The 22,031-nt window shown below is 40.3% G+C and overlaps 1 protein-coding gene across 10 annotated transcripts in view; it reads left to right on the forward strand.

The window, feature by feature from the left end:
- LOC146652529 (DNA (cytosine-5)-methyltransferase 3A-like) overlaps positions 1-22,031 on the forward strand; it is a 98,623-nt gene that overhangs the window by 71,377 nt on the left and 5,215 nt on the right. For 3 of the 10 annotated variants that reach the window (XM_085381940.1, XM_085381946.1, XM_085381949.1), the window contains 15 exons: positions 6,635-6,793; positions 8,496-8,603; positions 9,086-9,233; positions 11,555-11,698; positions 11,911-11,955; positions 12,618-12,697; positions 13,780-13,892; positions 14,848-15,031; positions 17,301-17,385; positions 18,704-18,849; positions 18,956-19,046; positions 19,132-19,280; positions 19,479-19,564; positions 20,076-20,169; positions 20,346-20,464. In XM_085381940.1, the coding sequence (XP_085238066.1) occupies positions 6,635-6,793; positions 8,496-8,603; positions 9,086-9,233; positions 11,555-11,698; positions 11,911-11,955; positions 12,618-12,697; positions 13,780-13,892; positions 14,848-15,031; positions 17,301-17,385; positions 18,704-18,849; positions 18,956-19,046; positions 19,132-19,280; positions 19,479-19,564; positions 20,076-20,169; positions 20,346-20,464 (1,751 nt within the window). The remainder of the gene's footprint in view (positions 1-6,634; positions 6,794-8,495; positions 8,604-9,085; positions 9,234-11,554; positions 11,699-11,910; positions 11,956-12,617; positions 12,698-13,779; positions 13,893-14,847; positions 15,032-17,300; positions 17,386-18,703; positions 18,850-18,955; positions 19,047-19,131; positions 19,281-19,478; positions 19,565-20,075; positions 20,170-20,345; positions 20,465-22,031) is intronic. The other 7 variants (XM_085381941.1, XM_085381947.1, XM_085381945.1 and 4 more) reach the window with 5 other exon arrangements.

The raw sequence follows: 22,031 nt of genomic DNA on the forward strand, positions 1-22,031 counted from the left end.
TGACTTAAACCTCTTTTTCCCTCCATACAACAAGCCTGGCCCCACCTTCACACTCTGTGAATTTCTGACGCCTTTTTTTGGAGGGCTTTAAAATTGAGTTAAACTTCAGACAGTAGGTCTGAAAATCACATATGATATGTGTTACAAATGTATATTTAAATGCTGTAGTGAGATTTTTTTCAATTACAGAGCATAGTAACACTAAAGTGTCAGTGTTCTTCCTTTGTTTTAGAGGCAGAGATAATTAGGGGTATAATTCTGTGGCAGTGACACATGCATGTATCAACAGCTGTCTGCATCTGTTCACTGATTAGTTCACTGTGTAGTGAATAATTTACAGTGGGTAGTAAGTGATTGAGTGGTCAGTTTAAAACATCTGAGTTTGTTCTTCAATTTAAGAGCCGGAGCTCACAGAATAAATCTCACCAAAACTTTAATTTCAAACTTTAATTTTATTCTCTCACCTTTTAAACCAGCATGATCAGAATTACTTAAAATGATAAAACAGTATTGAACATCTCCATTTTCATGAAAACTTGGGATGCTAAATTCATTTAGGACGACCATGTACAATATGTGATGTTGATATAGTTGAAAGCTCCGGGAGTGTCACTGTGACTCATCTCCGGTCTGGCTGGGAACATTTGTTGCTTCTCCTCCTCCCTCTCTGTCATTTTCTGTCATCAGTTTACTGGTGATGTGAAATAATAGTGTTTATTTTGAATGGCTCTGCTTCAGAGTATCCATTCTCTGAAAGCCACAATTTAAACAGTGTTAATTATATCAAAGCACATATATTTTATATTAAATGTTGTCAATCATCAGGTTCTTTCGATTGGATGAAAAGTCAAGCTGAGAACTGGTTTTCTCAGTTGTTGAAAACAAAGTGTGGCTTATGGATGATATCTGGTGGTGTTAACAAAGGTGTGCCACAGGGTTTTATTCTAGGACCACTTTTATTCACATTTAACAATTAGCTTAGGAGTAAAGGTCAGAAACAGTAAAATTCACCTGTACACGGTCAATGCTATTTTACACACAACAGCGCCCTCTGATGACAGGCACGCCATAACATGCATGTTAGTTTAAATGTGTACATGTATATGCATATGTATATCTATATCTATATAAGATAAGATAAGATAAGATAAGATAGAACTTTATTAATCCCTCGGGTGGGTTCCTCTGGGAAATTCGATTTCCAAAAAGCACAGCACCGACAGAAGTTACAGTTACAGAATATTATATATATATATATATATATATATATATATATATATATATATATATATATATATATATATATATATATATATATATATATACACACACACACATACACACACATATATAAATACAGAGACAAATATAAATAAAATATATGAAGGGGATAAATAGAATAAATAGGAATAAAAATAAAAATACAAGTGAATTGCACATTTCAAGTATTGAGGTCTATTGCACCATTGACTATTTACAAAAAGTATTGCACAAGGTATTGTACAGTGAGGTGAAGAGGCACTACAGCTTAGTTGTTCCCCCCTCCTTTGTCCTCCTGTTTCCCCTCCCTCTCCCCTCCAGAGAGGAGTTAAACAGTTTGATGGCGTGTGGGACAAAGGAGTTTTTAAGTCTGTTAGTTCTTGTCTTGGGGAGAAGCAACCTGTCACTGAACAGACTCTCCTGGTTGTTAATGGCCGTGTGCAGAGGATGCCCAGCATTGTTCATAATGTCCAGCAGCTTTTTTAGTGTCCTTTTCTCTGCCACTGTCACCAGAGTGTCCAGCTTCATGCCGACCACAGAGCTAGCCTTCCTGATCAGCTGTGCAAAGAAGGACTCCTGCATATGTATATGACTCATACATATGTATATATATATATGTGTGTGTGTGTGTATATCTATATATATTTCTATATATCTATATATATATATTAGGGGTGCAACGATACACAAAATTCACGGTTCGGTTCGGTTCGATACTTTGGTGTCACGGTTCGATATTTTTTCGATACAAAAAAAATGTTCATGCCTTTTTAATTTGTCATTTATTAAAATTATAAATATATATTTTAACTCAAAAGTACAGTTTTTAAATTTAACCCTAACCCTTGTGTGTGTTTTTTATTTTGACAGCGAATGCGCGCCTGCGGACCACTTATGTGCACCCCTGGTTATATAGCTCATCATATTGCAGCCACAGAAATTCTTTTGTCCATGAAACCATAAAGCTGCACTCTCTTTTTGCCTTATAGTCTGAGTTGTCATAACTTTTCCGTTTTGTGGTAAGCTTTTCTTTGGCTGTCACTTCTTCACCCTGACCTGTCTTATTTGGCTCAGCAGAACTGAAATATATATCCTGCTGCTTTTACACACGCAGAGGAATTGGTGCGCAAATTATCATCACTCACCAATCAGTGCTGTCGCTCTCTATACACAGTTCGCGCGATTGCAAAGTGAAAGCAAAAAACAAGCGCAAATTCAAACGCGATTTCAATATGTCACATATTGACAGTGGCTCACCGATGCCAATGACATAATTACCCAGCTACATTTCCGAAAGAATGCAAAAGCATTGACATATATTTTTCCTTCCTACGATAGCCCGACGGGCAGGGAAGAAATAGATTTTGGTAGCCCGACTGGAAAAATCGCTAGCCCCGGGACGTCGGGCTAGCGATATTGCGAGCCCTGTATCTGATTGAGGAATCACTCATCTTTGGAAAAGAGAGTTTATTACAGAGAAATGGCTCTTTCCAAAATAAAAGCTATACTATACGCTTCTTCTGGGCTATATTCTCAGCAGCATATTAAACATATCAGGTCCCCATAAGGAGAATCATGTGCTAACGGCTGTCTAAATGACTCGGGTAAAGTTTGTAGCATGCGTGCTTGTTGTTTTTGTCTGCTTCCACTTGTCTTTGCACTAGGATGATGTCGGCGTAAATGTGCAGTCATATTCGTTGTGTTCCCACTAGTGCTGTTAGCGTTAATCTCGTTGAAATGACGTTAACGCCACAACACGGCAAATCTCCGTTAACGAGGTACCCCTGATCGCCCCGTGCATGGGGCTGGACGGCCAACGCGTTAACGAGCTAACTGCGCTAACACACTAGTTCCCACCCATGTAATTGAGCATTGCGTGGCACATCCAACATACTGTTTTACTTTAGTCCATGACTCGCTTACCTTCAGGGTCATACGTCACATGAAAACCAAAATAATTCCAAACGCCAGATCTGAATGAGGGTGGGGGAGGTTCAATTTGCCATGTTGCAAGGAGAGCTTAACTTCTGTCTCGCTAGCTTGCCCTGCGCTCTTCCTTCTGACTATGCTGTCTGTGTTGAGCGCTCAGTGGATCTGCGCTCGACAGTGCAGCCTAGGCGGAGTAGTCGAACGCAGATTCACTGAGCGCTCAACACAGACAGCATCGTCAGAAGGAAAGTTGATAAAATAAATTACCAATTTTGTATTGTTCGATACATATGCGTACCGAACCGAAAGCACTGTATCGAACGGTTCAATATCGATACGAATATCGTTGCACCCCTAATATATATAGTGATGACCAACTGAATATTTCTATTTGCACACCAATTTAAAGAGTGACAAATTCAAATTCAAATTCAAATTTTATTTGTCACGTACACAGTCATACACAGTACGATATGTAGTGAAATGCCTGGACAACTGCTCGTGACCTAAAGAGAACAAAAAAGGAAAAGGCTATGAATAAGATAGGAAATAAATATGAAAAATTAAAAAGGGTAAATTTAACTAGGAAGGAATAAAATATAAATTAAGGTTAAAAATGAAATAACTGTACAACACAAATTAGAATGAAGGGTAAATTTAACTGGGAAGAATAAGATAAATATATAAATTAAAGTTGAAAATAAAATAACTGTACAACAAAATACACAATACACAATATAGAACTATATAAGAATGTATGAAGGAATCTAAATATAAATAAATATATACACAATAACAGCAGCTGTACAAGTATTAACCGGAAATGAAGAATATAGTGACCAGTGTTGTGCAAAACCAAAGTCCAGAAAGTCCAGTGTGTGTGTAAGAACCCTATGTGTGGGTCAGTACTGTGTGGTGGTGAGAGACCGTATCGCCTGCGGGAAGAAGCTCCTCCTCAGTCTCTCTGTGTTGGTCTTCAGGGAGCGGAATCGCTTTCCTGACCTCAACAGAGAGAACAGTCTGTTGTTGGGATGGCTGAGGTCCTTCACGATCTTCCTGGCCTTGGTCCAGCACCGCCTGCTGTAGATTGAGTGCAGGTCAGGGAGCTCGGAGCGGATGGTGCGCTCAGCTGACAACTAAATACATATGTGCACACACATTTCTGGCTTGATGTAAGACTATGGTTCAAAAACCAATGTCATGAACTAAGTCTTATTTTATAGAAAGAATCCCAGTCAAGAAAACTGTCCAGTGAGTATTTTAGCTGTTACTAATTTAGACACATTCTTCTGCTTCTATTTTTAAACTCTATTGATGCAGTATAATATTTTAATTTCAGGTTCCTAACTGGGCATGGCTTTAAAACACAACTTCAAGATCAATATGAGGAAGTTTGGTGACAGTGAGAAGAGAAAAGTGTTTTATTTAAGTAGTTCTTGGCAAGCTTCCTGGGAATCTTACATTTCTTTGTTTAACTGTAGATCAATTTTACACTAGGCTCTATTTGGTCCTTGAAGATAATATTCTGCTAATACTGCAATCTGGAAACTGGCTTTTATGTACTGTGCTCTACAGAAGTGGAACAATCTGCAGAAGCTTGAAAAATTAGATACTAAGCTAATTCCTTTTAATCAATTCAAATCCGTTTTGACTGACAGAGACAAGTGTGGGTTGAGCATTGTTTTCTTTGAGTTGATGTTGATGTCCTTGACCTGTTTAGTTTCAATGTACTTGATAACTGTCTCTTGTTATTTATATACTGTTGTACATGAAATGATCCCATTTATGTTAAAACAATGAATACTGATTTTTTTAAACATCTTGAATAAATTCTATTTACTTCTGTAGACAGTTTTAGCAAGAACTAGCTAGTCATTTTTTAATAGGTTATAATCCAACAGCCAATCTTGTTGGTCTTATATGGATCCAATGAATGCAAAATCGGGCCACACTTTATACACAGAGGCCAAGTTGTAGTCATTTTGTGGCTATTTTATCAGTCATTGCTACACTGAAAAAAAGACTACAGAAGAAGCATGATTCAGTGCTTCAAGTTTTCTCAGCTTGTGATTGTTTTTGCTGACTTTACTCAGAGATAAGAGTTCAACAGCTTGAAGGTTCTTGTTCACCTAATTACAATATTACTGTAAAATTGCTTCAGTGGAATGTGTTTCTATATTTAAAAAAAACACAGAAATTCTTGTTGAGAAATGAAATAAATTTTAGTGCCAGCGACATAAAACTTTGCCTATACAACATTCAGCTGCTCTTTTATTTCCTGCCGGAGATTGATCCACATATTTCATTTGACTGAGATTTTTACACCAGAAGAAACCTACCATTTCTCAGGCCTGCGACCAGCATTAATTGCACACTAGATTGTAACACTGCTGAATGAGGTTAGGGTTATGATCCCTCCCAGTCGCAAACCAGGGACCGCTCAGTTGTTAGATTAATGCACTAACCCCTAGACTCTTGATTCCTTAGATAAAATCACAGCAACTTAAATATACTTGAAAGTGTAGTATATAAAGAAAGTTTAGAACATGACAACTACCGTAAGCTCAGAACAAATGGAAGCTCAGTGACAGCTGCAGGTAATGTTTGAAGCACTAAAGGATTACAGTGATGACACATCTTCATCTGGCCCTGTGATCAATATTAAGAAGCACACTTTTCACAGAGTGCAGGTATTCTCTTTGTTTTCACATTTGGTGAGGCCAAGATGAGTTGGTCACTTGCATACTTGCGAGAGACTCCATCTCTGAGCGTGGACAAGTAAAAGACACCCCCCGCCCCCCATTTTCCAGAGGACTTGTGATTAGATGTTTTTGTGGGTGGGAGGATGGGGGGGGGTTGTTTTTTGAGGTTGTTTTCCATCTCTGTAGGATATTTTTGCCCTTTTTTGTAGTTAGTTAGTTGAACTCTAAGACTTTGAAAAAGGAACAGAAAACAATTTCCCTCGTGGGATCAATACAGTATATCTTTCCATTAATATTAACACAACATCACACAGAAGCTCTTACCCAGGGGCCCAAGGAGTCAGGAAGCCCTGTTTAGTAATCTATATATGGCTGCAGCTCATGTTCTGTGAAACACTGATAAAATTGTTTGTATGTTGTAATTCTTTCCGCACCCCCCCCCCCCCCACCCCCCCCCAAAAAAATTATATTCTGTTTGATATTAAAAGGGTTTTAAAAAGCCTTTAATTTGATGAGTCTGTTGCTAAGATACTCATCATTCTTTTAAAACTAGAGGAAAGTTTACATTTTTAGTCCCTAAAGCAAAATGCTCTCTAAAAGAGCCCCTTGTAGATGCCTTATAGAAAGGAAACACGATTAAGTGCAATTTTCCTCCATTATATCTATTTTTCAGACTCTAATATTCAGTTTAGCAGCTATTTAATCAGTTAGAAATCAGTTGTTTTCTCTGTGTGTGCCAACAGGATGGTCGGGGCTTTGGCATCGGGACTCTGGTGTTTGGAAAGCTGCGAGGTTTCTCCTGGTGGCCCGGCCGGATTGTTTCCTGGTGGATGAGCGGCCGGAGTCGAGCTGCAGACGGCACTCGCTGGGTAATGTGGTTTGGTGATGGCAAATTCTCTGTGGTGAGTATCATTAGTGCTACGGCTAGACAGATCTGATGATGTAGTGCTGATGCTGATGTAGTGGTGGCTAAAAATAAAATGCACTCAAGAGAAAATGTACTAGAATTACAATTAAATTAAACTGTTGGTTAAATATAATATTATTTAAGAGCAACAGTTTTAAGGGAAATATCTATATATTAACTGGATCAGCTCTTCATCCTCTCAAGGATACTTGAAGGTGCATGGGAGTTTGCCCAACCAGTCTACATGTGTTTTCTGGGCTTGGAGAAGGCATTCGACCGTTTCCCTTGGGGTGTCCTGTGGGAGGTGCTCCGGGAGTATGGGGTGTCTGGCCCATCGCTACGGGCCATTCAGTCCTTATACGACCGTTGCAAGAGCTTGGTCTGCATAGCCGGCAATAAGTCGGACTCGTTCCAGGGCTGCCCTTTGTCACAGGTTCTGTTCATAATTTTATGGACAGGATTTCTAGGCGCAGCCAAGTGGCGGAAGGCTTTCAATTCGGAGGTCTCAGGATCTCATCTCTGCTTTTCACAGATGATGTGGGTCTGTTGGCTTCATCGGGTTATTGCCTCCAGCTCGCCTTGGAACGGTTCGCAGCTGAGTGTGAAACGGTGGGAATGAGAATTAGCACCTCCAAATCTGAGGCCATGGTCCTCAGCCGGAAAAGGGTAGAGTGCCCACTCCGGTTCAGGGACGAGTTCCTGCCCCAAGTGGAGGAGTTTAAGTATCTCGGGGTCTTGCTCGCGAGTGACGGGAGAAGTTGGGAGCGGGAGATCGACAGACGGATTGGTGTTCCGCCGTGGTGAAGAGAGAGCTGAGTGTAAAAGCGAAGCTCTCAATTTACTGGTTGATCTACGTCCCTACCCTCACCTATGGCCACGAGCTGTGGGTAGTGACCCAAAGAACGAGATCGCAGATACAAGCAGTAGAAATGGGCTTCCTCCAAAGGGTGGCTGGCCTCTACCTTAGAGATAGGGTGAGAAGTTTGGCCATTCGGGAAGTGCTCAGAGTAGAGCCGCTGCTCCTTCACATCGAAAGGAGCCAGTTGAGGTGGTTCGGGCATCTGACAAGGATGCCTCCTGGGCGCCTCCTGCCTGGGGCAGACCCAGGACACACTGGAGAGATTATATCTCTCGGCTGGCCTGGGAATGCCTTGGTGTTCCCCCAGACAAGCTGGAGGAGGTGGCTGGGGAGAGGGAGGTCTGGGCCCAAGCAGAGAAGCCCAGACAAGCCCAGGCAAACAGCAGAAATAAAGTAATTCCTGAAGAATCCAGGGTTAAACCTGAAGTTACTGCATTGAGCCTCAAGTCCTGGTTCACCTTATCGGCCTCTGAAGGGGGGAGAAAGAGATGTGCAGCAAATGTAAACAAATAAAATTACAGATGATAACATATGGAGATATTGTCAGTCAATTAAAACTTTTGAAATATGATACTCAGCTATCGTCTGTGGTAGACTGCGTTGAAGCTACAGTTCCTTGGCTGAAATCTTTATGACTTTTTTCACAATTATTTGATAAAATTTGACATTTGGGAAAATATAATAATTTATTTTTTTGTGAATTTTGAACATTGAGAATTTAGTAAGCTAAGACCAAGTTTTTATGTCTAAAAGTCTAAAATCTTCTCTAAAAGAATAGAGATTTCAAGGTATCTTCTTTTCTGATGATGATTTGTGGCTCTCGTCCTTCACTGTGTAGGTCTGTGTGGAGAAGTTGATGCCCCTGAGCGCTTTCTCATCTGCCTTCCACCAGCCAACCTACAACAAACAGTCCATGTACCGGAAAGCCATCTTCGAGGCTCTGCGGGTAACAAACCCACTATTTAATCTCTGCTCTGAGTGTGTAGATGGTTGATGTTGATGTTAATAGGCTTGGAAACTATAAATCTCTCAGGATGAAATCAAACACCAAAAAAGCCAAAAAATATGAATGTGCTGGTCTAAGAGTCATTCCTCTCTTGTGCGCTCAGCCTGGTTGGCTATTTTGCATTTGTGGAGGTGGTGTTCTCATCTTGATCTGCCCACAATTTAAAAGTGGTAACATGTGGGTAACAGCAGTCCAATCTATAATTTTGTGTGGGGTTCGTTTTTGGTGAAAAAGTGAGAGAGAGAGAAGCTTCAGTGGCACCCACTGTGTCTCGTATGCTACAACCACATTAGTGTTTTAACTTGCCATAGGAGCCACATGAAAAACTGTTTTCCATCACTGCCATCACTTCTATTTCCAATTAATGATACGGAAACTTTGGTATATACATAAGTTCGACTGCTTGTGTATGTTATGTTTAGGTGGCCAGCGTCCGGGCGGGGAGGCCAGTTCCTTCCTGTGATGGCAGTGATGATGCAGAGGGGGTGGATCTTCAGACCAGAGAGATGATAGAGTGGGCCATGACCGGCTTCCTGCCCGCTGGTCCACAATCATTGGACCCTCCAGAGGGTATGTCATCTTCTCTCACACAAACACCACCTCCATCATTGTTAACTGGGCACATCAAATTACCTGTTTACAACTGTAGGAGGCACACTATGTGCTGTGTACTGTAAATGCACAGTACACAGCACATGTAAATGCAATTTAGAAATTACTCTTGCCTGAAAATCCCCAGAAGACAACTAAACATCTAACTGAATAAGAACACTCTGAGAGAGGTAGGCGTATCATTGTCAGTCTACAGTAAAGCGACACCTTGATGAATGGAGATACATGGGATTTACAAAAAAGCACAGGCCACTGGTTACACCCAGGAACAAGAAGAATAGATTAGACTTTGTAGAAACATTAAAATACAAGTATCTCGACAAATGAAACCAAGGTTAAATTGCACCAGAATGACTGGGAAGAGAAAAGTATGGAGAAGGACAGAAACGGCTCATGAGCCGAAGCATAACATATCACCTGTCAAACATGGTAGAGGCAGTGTTACAGTATGGGTGGCCAGTTGAACCAGGTCATGTTTATAGATCCCAGTATCTATACCAGAGACATTAAACTCATTTTAATTCAGTTAACTCAGTTTGAGCTTAATTTGATCTTCTTGCTTTAATAAATGTAAATGAGTGTACTCTGAAAACGTTCACATTCGGGGTCTGCTGTCATTCAGTGAACATTACAGTTTAATCGTGAGGGTGGAGAAAAGCACAAAACCTTGCGATGTAGAGTTATTGTAAGCAAAATAATAATAATAGTATTGTAATATTAATAGTATTATTTTAGCTCTGTGCCCATTTTGTAAGGCTGTAAAGCTGGCATCAAAATAAAGGAAATAGCAAGATATTTTATTGAAAAAAGTGGAGAAATGACAGATTTCAGGGCCATTTTTACTCATGTTTCACATCTTTGGTATAACGTTTTTTATTTTGCAGTCTTGACCATGACATTCACAGCACTGCACATGTAAAGCATTTAGCTACAAGGATATCAAAGACAGCTGTATAAGTTGTTGGCTGTGATAAGCAACTGTACACTGCTGGAGCTTCCACACACGGATTTAGCCTTGGATAAGAAAACAATTAGTGAAAAAAGTGTCTGGATCCATGTATGCCTCTGACTATAGTCCAAAGCTGAGTTTGTGTTCAGCCACAGTGTAAAATAAAGATCAGCAGTTTTCCAGAGGGTCACACACTGGATAACTGAATCAAAATAAGGTTAAAAGTTCTAAAGAAAGTCCACTTTAATTCTATATAAACATTTAAATTAGCGTTCATCTTGCACCACAGTTGTGTGATACGCACCGCTGCATTGATTAGTAATACAACACACTGGAGTTCAATAGCAGTAAAGACCTAGTGCAGTGATTAACCTTGATATTGGTCAGCATAATGCCGCACAGTCGTTTTTTTTCTTTCGTAGGATGCTACAGGCAACCATTTTTTTCCATCTGTGTGATAGAGAAACTATCTAACCAAAAATGTGGTTTATTTACATGCTACTCTGCTTATATGCAGCTGCTGATAACTTGAGGTTCACTGTAATAAAAGTGTCTGAAATTGGAATCTTTGCAGTTTTGATTTACCTGCCTGGCTGATTCTGTCTCTTTAGTTTATGTGTATGATAAAGATATCATTATCATCAGTTTACTCCAATTATGACATATTCATTCAGTCCCTTCTGTCTGTTTAACAACCAAAGTGAAAGTCATCTTTTATATGTTATATGGATCTCTCCAGCTCTCTTCCACTTGTTAGATTTCAGTCGCTGCACCACTGGCAGAAAAACAAGACAAATGAGCTCATTATTAATGTATTAATTATTCTGTTAAGGAGGGTTTTTTCCAGCTCTTATGGGGTTTCCTATCCACGTAAGGCATATTGGTTTGGCAGGGTGTCTGTCTTATCTGATTCCACAGATGTTTATATCTTTTTCTGCTGTTTTTTTTTTTCTTTGTGGGGGGGGGGGCATTTGGGTAACCAAATGTGTTTTTGCTTTAGTAAATGAAGTCTTACTTAAAGAATCAGGTGAAACTGTTAAACTTCTGTTTTTGTTTTACAGCCTTTGTGATTTTCCTTTGGGAAAAGTTACAAATTATTTGTATGTAGAAAAGACCCGTATCCTAAAAAGAATATTTACTGCAACAATTTCTATCTAAACCATAGAAATTGTCATTACCGACAGGAAAAGTGGGGCTGAAAGCAAAAACATTTATCAGTTATCAAAAGTACGCTCCATAAAGCTGTATGGATCTCTCTCAGTACAAACATTGCCCTGCTTTAGTTCATTTAATGTGTCCATGTGTTAACTTCATGCCCCTATCTCTACAGAGGAACAAAATCCATATAAGGAAGTGTACCCAGAGATGTGGGGGGAGCCTGAGGCTGCGTACACACCTCCACCTGCAAAGAAACCACGCAAAAACACGCAAGAAAAAGCAAAGATCAGAGAGGTGATCGACGAAGGGACCAGAGGTAAAAATGCAAAAAAAAAAATTGAAATAAATAAAAAAAAAACTTTCTTTTTATTTTGTCCATTTAGCATGTAAAACGAAAACACAGATTGTTGTTTAATATTCCGCTTTCTTTTAAACCCACACTAGGCTGATAATATCATACCTTCTATTAAACTTGTATTGTTGTTATCGTTTATATGTATTTGAACTAACTTGTGTTTTGTTTTCCAGAGAGACTTATATTTGAGATCAAAAAGAAGACCAGGAATATAGAAGGTAAAAGCATCTCCAGTTGTTTAACCGTCATTCATATTTAAACCAAAGAAGGGATACTTTATTTTCTTTCTAGTATTTCTTTTGTCTTAGCTTTGGTTAACCTTGGATCCAGAAGATTCAAAGTTGAGTAATAACATGACACAAAATATTAATAAAGGATTAACAAAGATTGACACAATCCTTTAAAAATGCTTTATCTCCTTAAACCGGCATTTGGTTCGTAGTTGTCTCTCAAATTCATCTAATAAAAAAGAATAAAGGACTATTATTAAGCTTTCGCTTGTTAAGCATAAGCTGTAAAATAAATCAGTTTTACTAGATCTGTATAACCTGCCTTCAATTGGACCAGCCAACGACTGCATATCACTCCTACTTTTTCTGCTCTTTCCTGTAAAATTTAGAGTTCATTTTATTTATTATTTTTAATCACACAAACCCTATACGGCCCCAGATTGTCTTAGCATAGCAGATGTACTGAGACCTTATTCCAGCAGTCTGTCTCGTTATCTGATTCAGGCCTTTTAACTGTCCCTACATTTTAGACAAATAGCTGATGTGTTTACTGTCTACAAAATGTCAAAGTACATATAAACAGACACTTAAACAAACTAACAAATGCTGTAGATTTAGTTTGTCTGTATTTTCTCTCTGTTTTTGTTCAGATATCTGCATCTCCTGTGGAAGCCTCAATGTCTCCCTGGAGCATCCTCTGTTTGTAGGAGCAATGTGCCAGGGCTGCAAGGTGAGAATCCCTCTTTTTATTATTTATTATTTATTATATATTATTTTCTTAATTGCTTATCCAGCCTAAGGTCACAGAGGGGCTGTAGTCTATCCAAACTGTACAGGCGCCGTGCACTCAGACAACCGTTCGCACCCACATGTACAGCCAATTTAGAATCACCAATTAACCTAACAAGCATGTCTCTGGACTGTGAGCGGAGGCCAAAGCACAGGTTGGTCATGAAAGGTTAAACATGAAAGGTTTCTCAGTGTGGTCAAATCTGACTGTCCCATAGGTGGATGAAGGAGTTAGTTTGTGAAATTAGTTTGACTATATTCATACATTTTTCAGCATCACAAGTTTTCCCAATAATGCTACGTACAATTGCACTGCTGTAGCTTTTACTGCAGAGCTTTATTCAGTGGTGTTGAGCTACAGCTTTAAAGGTCTCATATATAAAACATAATGCTTTAACTCTATATAACACTTATAAAACAAACAAACTATGAATATTTGGCACTTCCATGTGATTTTAAACTGAACTTACTACTGAGTTCAAGTAATCAGGTAGCATGTGATTGGTCAAAAGAACTCACACGATGTGAGCATAAACAGACCCCAGACAGCCCCAGAATACCCCAAATCTCAGCTGTTATGCTCAGATTCTGCATGTTCAACATGAAGGTTCCTGTGTGTACAGTTCTCCAAGGCTGCAACTAATCACTCTTATTATTATTAACTGAGTATTTTTGCCTGTCAACATGCAAAAGTGAATGAAAAAACAATCCAGACCACAAAGATATTAAGAACAATACTAAATAATACAAAGAGTCTCAAATTCTCACATTTGGGAAGCTGGAACCAGAAAATGTTTTTCCATGATAAATTTCTTCCAGCAACAAATATCTCACCCAGTATGTGTGGAAGCTGCATTTCCCCAGGGGAAAAATCCAAGCAGCTAGCTGTTTTGGAAGCAGTGACAATATTATTGGAACATCGGTTACATATTGGTAATCTGTTGTAGTTCACAGGCATGTAAAAATAAACTCAATGAACAGAAGGAGAAACAAAAAAAAAACTTGTGTTTTGCTCCTCGGCAGAACTCGTTCCTGGAGTGCGCCTACCAGTATGACGATGATGGCTACCAGTCCTACTGCACCATCTGCTGTGGAGGCAGGGAAGTGCTCATGTGTGGCAACAACAACTGCTGTAGGTCAGTATCAGGGGTTTGCAAACAGCAGCTTCTTTCAACACATTCAGGTCCTGCTAAGGTTTTCAATTTCACATGTACAGGAACAGTTTACACCTAAATGTCCAAACGTGATAAATCACTTTCTTTATTGGCACAAAGCTCATGTGGATTTGTTTATTTCAAAAGAGAGTACACAGTTGATTTTGGCATCTCGGCTCTAATCCTTTCACTGCAAACAGAGCAGAGATCAGACATGAAAATAATGAGCTTCAGTCCAAAGTGGTTTTTTCAAAGAACTCTCTGCAGTCCTGTAAAAAGCCAGGTACACCTCAACACCTTCAGTAGTTTGTAGGTTCACCTTAAGTAGCAACAACTTGAAGTATTTGTTTTCTGTATGACTTAATGAGATCCTCATATCCTAGTAAAGGAATTTTGGTTCACTGTTCCTTACAATGTTATTCACGTTCACTGAAGTTTCAGCCATTCTGTTGTAGAGCTGCAAGAATGGGCAAGGATTTCAGTCTCTAGATGTGCAAAGCTGGTAGAGACATACCCTAAAAGACTGGCAGCTATAATTGCAGCAGGTTTGGGGTGTTTATGCTGATATGCTAAATTGAGTGTTGTGCATTATGGCCAGTTATCTCCACTTTGGTCTTGAATGTCCAAAGGACTTTGTTCCAGAAGTCTGTTGTTTCTTCAGATTTAATTTGTAAACCTAAGCCATGCTGCCATGTTCTTTTTAGAGAAAAGAGGCTTTTTCCCAGCAACCCTTACAAACAGGTCATACTTTTTCAGTCTTCTTCTAATTGCACTGTCAGTAGAGTTCGAGACGAAGCCTACGAGTCTTTTTTATTTTTGGAATTTCTCTGAGACTTGCACTGTTCAAAGGCTGAACTTTATTTGTTACTTGACAAAGACACGTTAGTGAGTGGATAAATAGACATGAGACATGATGAATTGCTGTGTGTGCGTTTAGGTGTTTTTGTGTGGAGTGCGTGGATCTCCTGGTCGGGGCTGGCTCGGCAGCGGCAGCCATCAAAGAAGACCCCTGGAACTGCTACATGTGTGGACCCCGCAACACCTACGGCCTACTGCGACGGCGGGATGACTGGCCCTGCAGACTACAGCATTTCTTTGCCAACAACCACGAGCAGGAATTTGTAAGTTTGAATGCTCTCTTCCTACAAAACAATTTCCCTTACTCGTTGGGCTTGAATTGCCTTGTTGGTTGTTAAGAGTGTCAGAGGTGATAAATTAGTAATCTTTTATTATCACATGTTGTAATTGATTTGTGTGGATTGTTAAAGAGCAAAACATTTTGTCCAGATCTGTTTTTAACACTGTTTTCATAATGTAGGAGAGTCCTTCTAGAAAAAAGTGGCGCCATATTTGATGAATGAAGAGAGATCCATATAGATATAATACATGCATACAGACAGTCAAACACATGGGTCTTTCACTCCTGCATACACACTCCTATACAGACATATCAGAAGAACAAAAGGCCAAAAATAATGGGTGAAAGATTAAGCAAAAGCTAACCTAGAGAGAACTTAGCTTTTAGTGATTGTTTAAAACAAACCAGTGATTTGGCTGACCTGATAGGCCGAGGAAGGCTGTTCTAACATTTGGTAGCTACAACCTCAAAAGCATGATTGCCTCTTTTTTTAAAATAAAAGTGTGGAACAGTTAGGAGATGCTCGTGCTTCTTGTAGCTCGCTGCAGATTCTCAAATCTGCTTTGGATCACAGACCTGTTGTAGAAGCCAGATTTATTTCTGTTTCACTTTACTGACCGGCTGCCAGACATCTGTTTCGAGAATTCCTGACACTTGGTGTTACACAGCTTCAAGTCCAAAAATTTTCCTCCAAATCAGCTCTATCCTGTCCAGATGCTGCTCTTCATATGATGTCATATCATATCACATGATACGCCATTCATATGCGATGCCTATAGTTTCTTCCAGATCTCGAGTGTCAAAGTTCCCTTTAACTGCCATCTGTCACAAGGTGGAAACACCAGGCAGGAAGCACTTTGATATCTTGCTTTTGTTCTGCGTTACCATGAAGGCTGAAGGACCAGAGAATTTATCAACTGTGAAAGTCTTAATGAAGATTAAAGACCTCCATCATAACATCTAACACGTTAATGAAGTCCTGGTTGTTTCAGAAGTAAGGGGATTCCCAGATATTTACACATGCCAGTGTGAGAAACCAAAAGCAGACATATTTTCTTACTTTCACTTTACTTTACTTGTAGATAATATGACTGTAGATATACCTTCTTATGTGCTGTGATTACAATTTGCAAGTTTAATAATTAGCCACATCACGACCGAGGATCAACAGGTAGGAAAGAATTACCACACATAACTAATGCAGCGAGTTCATCAGTTATAAGCCACGAGCAAGTAAAACAATAAATAAAGCAACCAAAGTTCCAGCGAACCGAATGACCCGGTGGAAGAGAGAGGCTGCGAGCTCGAGCCCTCATTTATAGACGAGCAATAAATCTGTTCCCATATCCAAACAACAACACGAAGAGGGCGTCTGTGATTCCCGCCAGTTAACAGATGTTTAAACATTTACAGGTGTCTCACCTCATTACCATCCGCCCAGATCATTACCAGGTAAAGCACATTAAAGCCTCCTCCAGGCTAAGGGGTAGAGGGGGTGCCTCAGAATTCCTGTCAGGATTCATTAACCTGCAGTTCAACAGCAATTTATGGATCAACGCTAGCCATCATAACCACAATACTAATGAAAAACTAATTAAGGCTGCATAAATACAGAGTCTGGAGAATAATACTCGTTTTCAAATGTTTGTAGCTCAAGTTTCATTCTTTCAGTCCCTACCATAGCCCATTTTTAAAAATGCAGTTTGAGAATAGCTGTTATGAAGCATGGGGGGGCTATGACACCGAAGTGTCACTGTGTAAGTGGTAACATCAAATTCAGATGGCTCATTAAGCTGCTTTTATATTGTATTAATAAACATCCTGCTCTTCGGTACTGTATTACTTCTTACAGCAGCCTGTGAATATCAGACATCTTATTTAAGCTCACATTGCATGCTGTAAGTCAATGGATTGTGCTAAATTTAATGTATCTGCCACTTTACATCTTATCTCTTGTCATAACCTTTATAGAACTTTGAAGTGTGAATCATTACAGTTAGCTGGAAACATAATTATCTGGAGATCAGTGTGGGTTACGCTCCAGGGCTCGTCAGCTCTCAATTATCCACGAAGGTTAATGCACATCAAAACAGATCATGTTCACCTTTACTATTGATATTCTCTCCTTCTTCTTCTTCTTGACTTTTTTCTTTAGTAAAGAGCAGATCATTATCAGGAGAAGCTCTCTGCCTTTGCGTACTGTAGAGTTTGATATCTCATTTGATCTCCTCTTCCTCTTAACCCTCTCTCAGGAGCCGGCCAAGTTGTATCCCCCAGTTGCAGCAGAGAAGAGGCAACCAATCAGAGTCCTCTCTTTATTCGATGGCATTGCCACAGGTGTGTAAGTGCTGAGCGGCAATTAACCACTATTCTCATCATCAATAAATTATTGATTAACAGGTTAATATGATCCTTTATCCTTACGACTTGTGCCATCATAATCGGGGTGTGTTGCTTTAAATAAGAAACAAAAAGAAATATAAAGATATCCTGTCACATCCTTATTCTACGCAGTTTAAGTCGCAGAAAAAAAGTTTGGTGCAGCTCACGATATTCTCAGATTAAAATCTCTTCTTCATTGAAGAGCTTGCCATTGAAAATGAAATAAAAAATAATACAGATACACATAAAACAAAAATAAAGCAAGTGAATTTAATGGTAAATGAGAAAAGTGGTTAAGTGGAAGTATAAAACAGAAATGTGAAGACAAAGTAAGATTTACTTCATCCATCCCAAAGTTGTCAAAGCAGTTAAAAATGAACACGACAAACATGAACAGCTGGTATTGGCTCAGCCTGGCGTTCTGACTGTGCGGGTTTAAGTATTTGTTATAAATGCTGTATGTTATAAATGTTGTTTCACCACATTCTGTTAGAAGCTTTGAGTATTTTGGAAGGATTTATATCTATTTTAAAAGATAAACATTTATAATAAGATTCAAGATTGTTTATTTTTCACATGCATAGTTATACAAGTACAAGACGCTAATATATACAAAGAGGACATTATGTGCATGCAGTAAGTGAGTGAGTTATATAAATTATATAAATAAATTAAATAAATAAATCTGAGAACGTACATTGTGTGAGTGGGGTGTTAAAGTGTCTTGTGCCGTAGTGAAGCCAGAAGGATCAGGAATGATATGCGAATGTGGTAACAATGACTCCTGTGTCACTTGCTTCTCTTGAGCCTCTCTGTTTTTGCTCGGATGGCGCAGAGCCTTCTGCCTGATTGCAGAAGTCGGAACAGTTTGTTGCTGGGATGGGACGGGTCCTTCAATATCTGAGCTGCTCTGGACCAGCATCTCCTGTTGTAAATGTCCTGAAGGGAGGCGAGAGCAGCCCTGCAGCAGCGTTCTGCTGTACGGATCACTCTCTGAAGACCTTTTTGGTCCTTAACAAAGCTCTTCCCATACCAGGATGCAATGTTCTGTGTGAGGATGCTCTCCACAGCACCTATATGGAAAGTCCTGACTTGAAAGTCCTCAGTTGTAAGGCAGTAGTTATGCATTAGGTAACAAAGCAATAAATAAATAAACAACTAAAAAGGTGCATAGTCTGCGCGGAGCAGTCAGGAAGGCGCCTGGACGTGGCCGCGCCATCTTAAAACCTAAACCCTTAAAGAGTTTTTAGCATGATGTTTGTGTGTCTGTCAGGTCTTCTGGTGCTGAAAGATTTGGGCATCCAGGTCGAAAAGTATGTTGCATCAGAAGTGTGTGAAGACTCCATCACTGTCGGCATGGTTCGACACGAGGGACGCATCATGTACGTGGGAGACGTACGCACCGTAACTCGCAAACATGTAAGAGAAATCATTATTGCTCCTCAAAACCACAACGTAACCAGAAAAATTTCCTCACATTATGTTAAAGGCAGTAATCTTTAACGTGCTGTGTTTCCACCGACAGATCGATAAATGGGGACCATTTGACCTGGTGATAGGAGGAAGCCCCTGCAACGACCTTTCCATAGTCAACCCTGCAAGGAAAGGACTTTATGGTAGGAAGCACTCGTATAATCATTTACTTGTTGCTCGTTGTGCTAAATGAAATAAGGAGGCTGAACTTTCCCTGTCTTCCTTCAGAGGGGACCGGCCGGTTGTTTTTTGAGTTTTACCGTCTGCTGCATGAGGCGCGGCCAAAACCCGGCGACGAGAGGCCGTTCTTCTGGCTGTTTGAGAACGTGGTCGCTATGGGAGTCAGTGACAAACGGGACATCTCCCGCTTTCTAGAGGTACGGCAAACAAACCCACAGCAGTTATTCTGTAAGTGAAATTTAAAAAAAGCCCCCCAACTACATCCCCACAGGACATTCTCAGTTGTGGTACAGAAGGTTGTTAGGATCCATTTATCCATCCATCCATTAGTTAGGTCAAAAGTAAGTCTTCAGGGCCGTCGTGCAGTATGACATAACATTCATATTCCTCTTCAGTGCAACCCAGTGATGATCGACGCCAAGGAGGTTTCTGCTGCCCACCGCGCTCGCTATTTCTGGGGAAACCTGCCCGGCATGTCCAGGTGATACAAACACACAAACACCACAGGTTTGTTCACTTTATTTCAGTAAGGAGAGATCATTTGGAAGAACTGAACATGATTTATTGAGATACAGAATTCAATACAGTTGTCTGGCGATTAGTCTCCGATGACCCATCGTAGCAGAACAAAATCTCAGTAGTAGCAGGAATTAGAGGACAGGACCCCCCAGAGTCTAGACACTGGTGGTGGTGAAGATGGAGGCTTGCACGGAGCTCTGAGTCACCAGGATGAGGCGGAGATGGGGAGGAGGTGGGTTGCACTAATGTGCATCTGAGAGGCAAAAAGACAGAAGTGTAGTGTGAAGGGTGATTGACTTGGAGAAGGTGTACAAGAAGATGATTGGATTAGAGCAATGATGTCAGTATTGAGTTTGAAAGCATAAGAAAACGAAAGCAATTAAAGAACAGACAGCAGCCGGACACCTGGGAAAGTCAGCTGCAGGGTGATTACGAGTTTTCCTTACTGAATTGAAAATGCAACTCTTCTTTAGGTTGTGCTTTTCTAAATACCGCAGGCCACTGACACCGATGGCAAACGACAAGCTGGACCTACAGGAGTGCCTGGAGCATGGCCGCACAGCCAAGGTATCCACTTGTGTGTATGTGTGTGTGTTTGTGTGAGAGAGTGTGTATTTGTGTGTCTGAATCACAGAAAGCTGCTGTTGAAAATGAGAGTAGGCTGTAGGATTAAAAGGGATGCGTGTGTTGGTTTGTTTGTTTGTGTCTGTCTGTGCGTGTTTGGTTCTGGATGCTAATTCCAGTTTGAGAAGTTGCGTACGATAACGACACGCTCCAACTCTGTGAAGCAGGGGAAAGACGAGCATTTCCCCGTCTACATGGACAACAAGGAGGACATACTGTGGTGCACCGAGATGGAAAGGTACAGGAGCCGCGTGTTTGTGTGTGTGTGTGTGGTTTTTTATTACCTCTTAACATCCAGCAGGTGACTGCAGACCTCTAAGGGTAACGGTTAGATTTCATTTTGACCATATGGGTCTTCTGTATTTACATTTAGGCTTACCTTAAAAAATGAAAAATCCATATATACATACCTGTACAGGTGGATGTTAAGAGGTTAATTGTTTTAAGCATGTTCTTGCATGAAAGTGAACTTGTTTGAATTATTAAAAGAAGCTATATCCTGTCAAATGGTCACATGGTGACATAGTAGGGTTGAGATTGTAATTCAAGCATGTTAGACCTGAGATCATGTACGTGTCTCGCCTCACCCTCAAACGGTCGCATCAAATGGCCGGCCCTCCCTGAGCTTAGTTCTGCTGGAGGTTTCTTCCTGTTAAAAGGGAGTTTTTCCTTCCCACTGTTGCCAAGTGCTTGCTTATAGGAAGTCATTTGATTGGTGGGGTTTTCTTTCTCTTATTGTAGCATCTTTGTCTTACAATACAAAGCTCAATATGAGATTAATTGGGCTAAAAACTTATGATGTAGTTGTGCCACGTGTTTAACTAACAAGATTTCCCATTTCATGAAATGAAATTGTGTCTCTGCTTTACTATTTGGTAATGAGGGAGAATTTCAATATATGTAAATTGTAAAATGAGAAGTGGGGTTCATATAAAAAGAGGGGTGATTACTAAATGAGACACAGGTGGAAGCAGTCAAATTCAAGGTAAATGAATAATTTGACCGTGTTTCAATGGAGGGAAAGAAACAAAAGCAGGAAGTAAAACATTAAAACAAAAAATAATCAAAGCAAATGAAAAGCAAACATTTAAGACACATAAACACTCACATGCACACACTGTAAAGGACTACTTCCTGAGATCCCTTTTAGACCACTGGCTGACCTTAGTCAAGACCACAACCATCATCCCTCTTCCCAAGAAAAGCCAAACCACCTGCCAAAATGACTATAGACCAGTTGCAATCCAATCATTGCAAAGTGCTTCAAGAGAGTGGTGCTGGCCTACATTCAGAGCAACATCACAGACACTCTGGATCCCCTGCAGTATGCCTACTGGCCCAATAGGTCCACATCAGACGCCATCGCTGCTGCCATTCACTATTTCCTCTCCCATCTGGGAAACAAATACTCATACATCAGGGTACTTTTTGTTGATTACAGCTCCTCCTTCAATACAGTCCCACACAAACTCACTCACAAGCTGGCAACACTCGGCCTGCGCCCCATCCTATATGACTAGCTACTGGACGTTTTGACTGGTAGGGCCCAGTCCGACGACACTGCAGTGATCGGTCGCATCACTGGAGGGGATGAAGCGGCTTACAGGAGAGAGGTGGCCGGTCTGGTGTCATGGTGTGAGGACAACAAAATAGATGATAGTAGACACGAGGAAGAAGGGGAGGCATCACCAGCCGCAGTTTATCCGGGGCCTTGAAGTGGAGAGGGTGAGCAGCTTTAGATACCTGGGCGTCTACATCTCTGAGGACCTCACCTGGACACTGAAAACCTCACAGCTGGTTAAGAA

Source organism: Rhamphochromis longiceps, linkage group LG15 (genome assembly GCF_057381845.1).
Source record: "Rhamphochromis longiceps isolate RC_006_pf linkage group LG15, R_longiceps_female_GT1.1, whole genome shotgun sequence".
NCBI lineage: Eukaryota > Metazoa > Chordata > Actinopteri > Cichliformes > Cichlidae > Rhamphochromis > Rhamphochromis longiceps.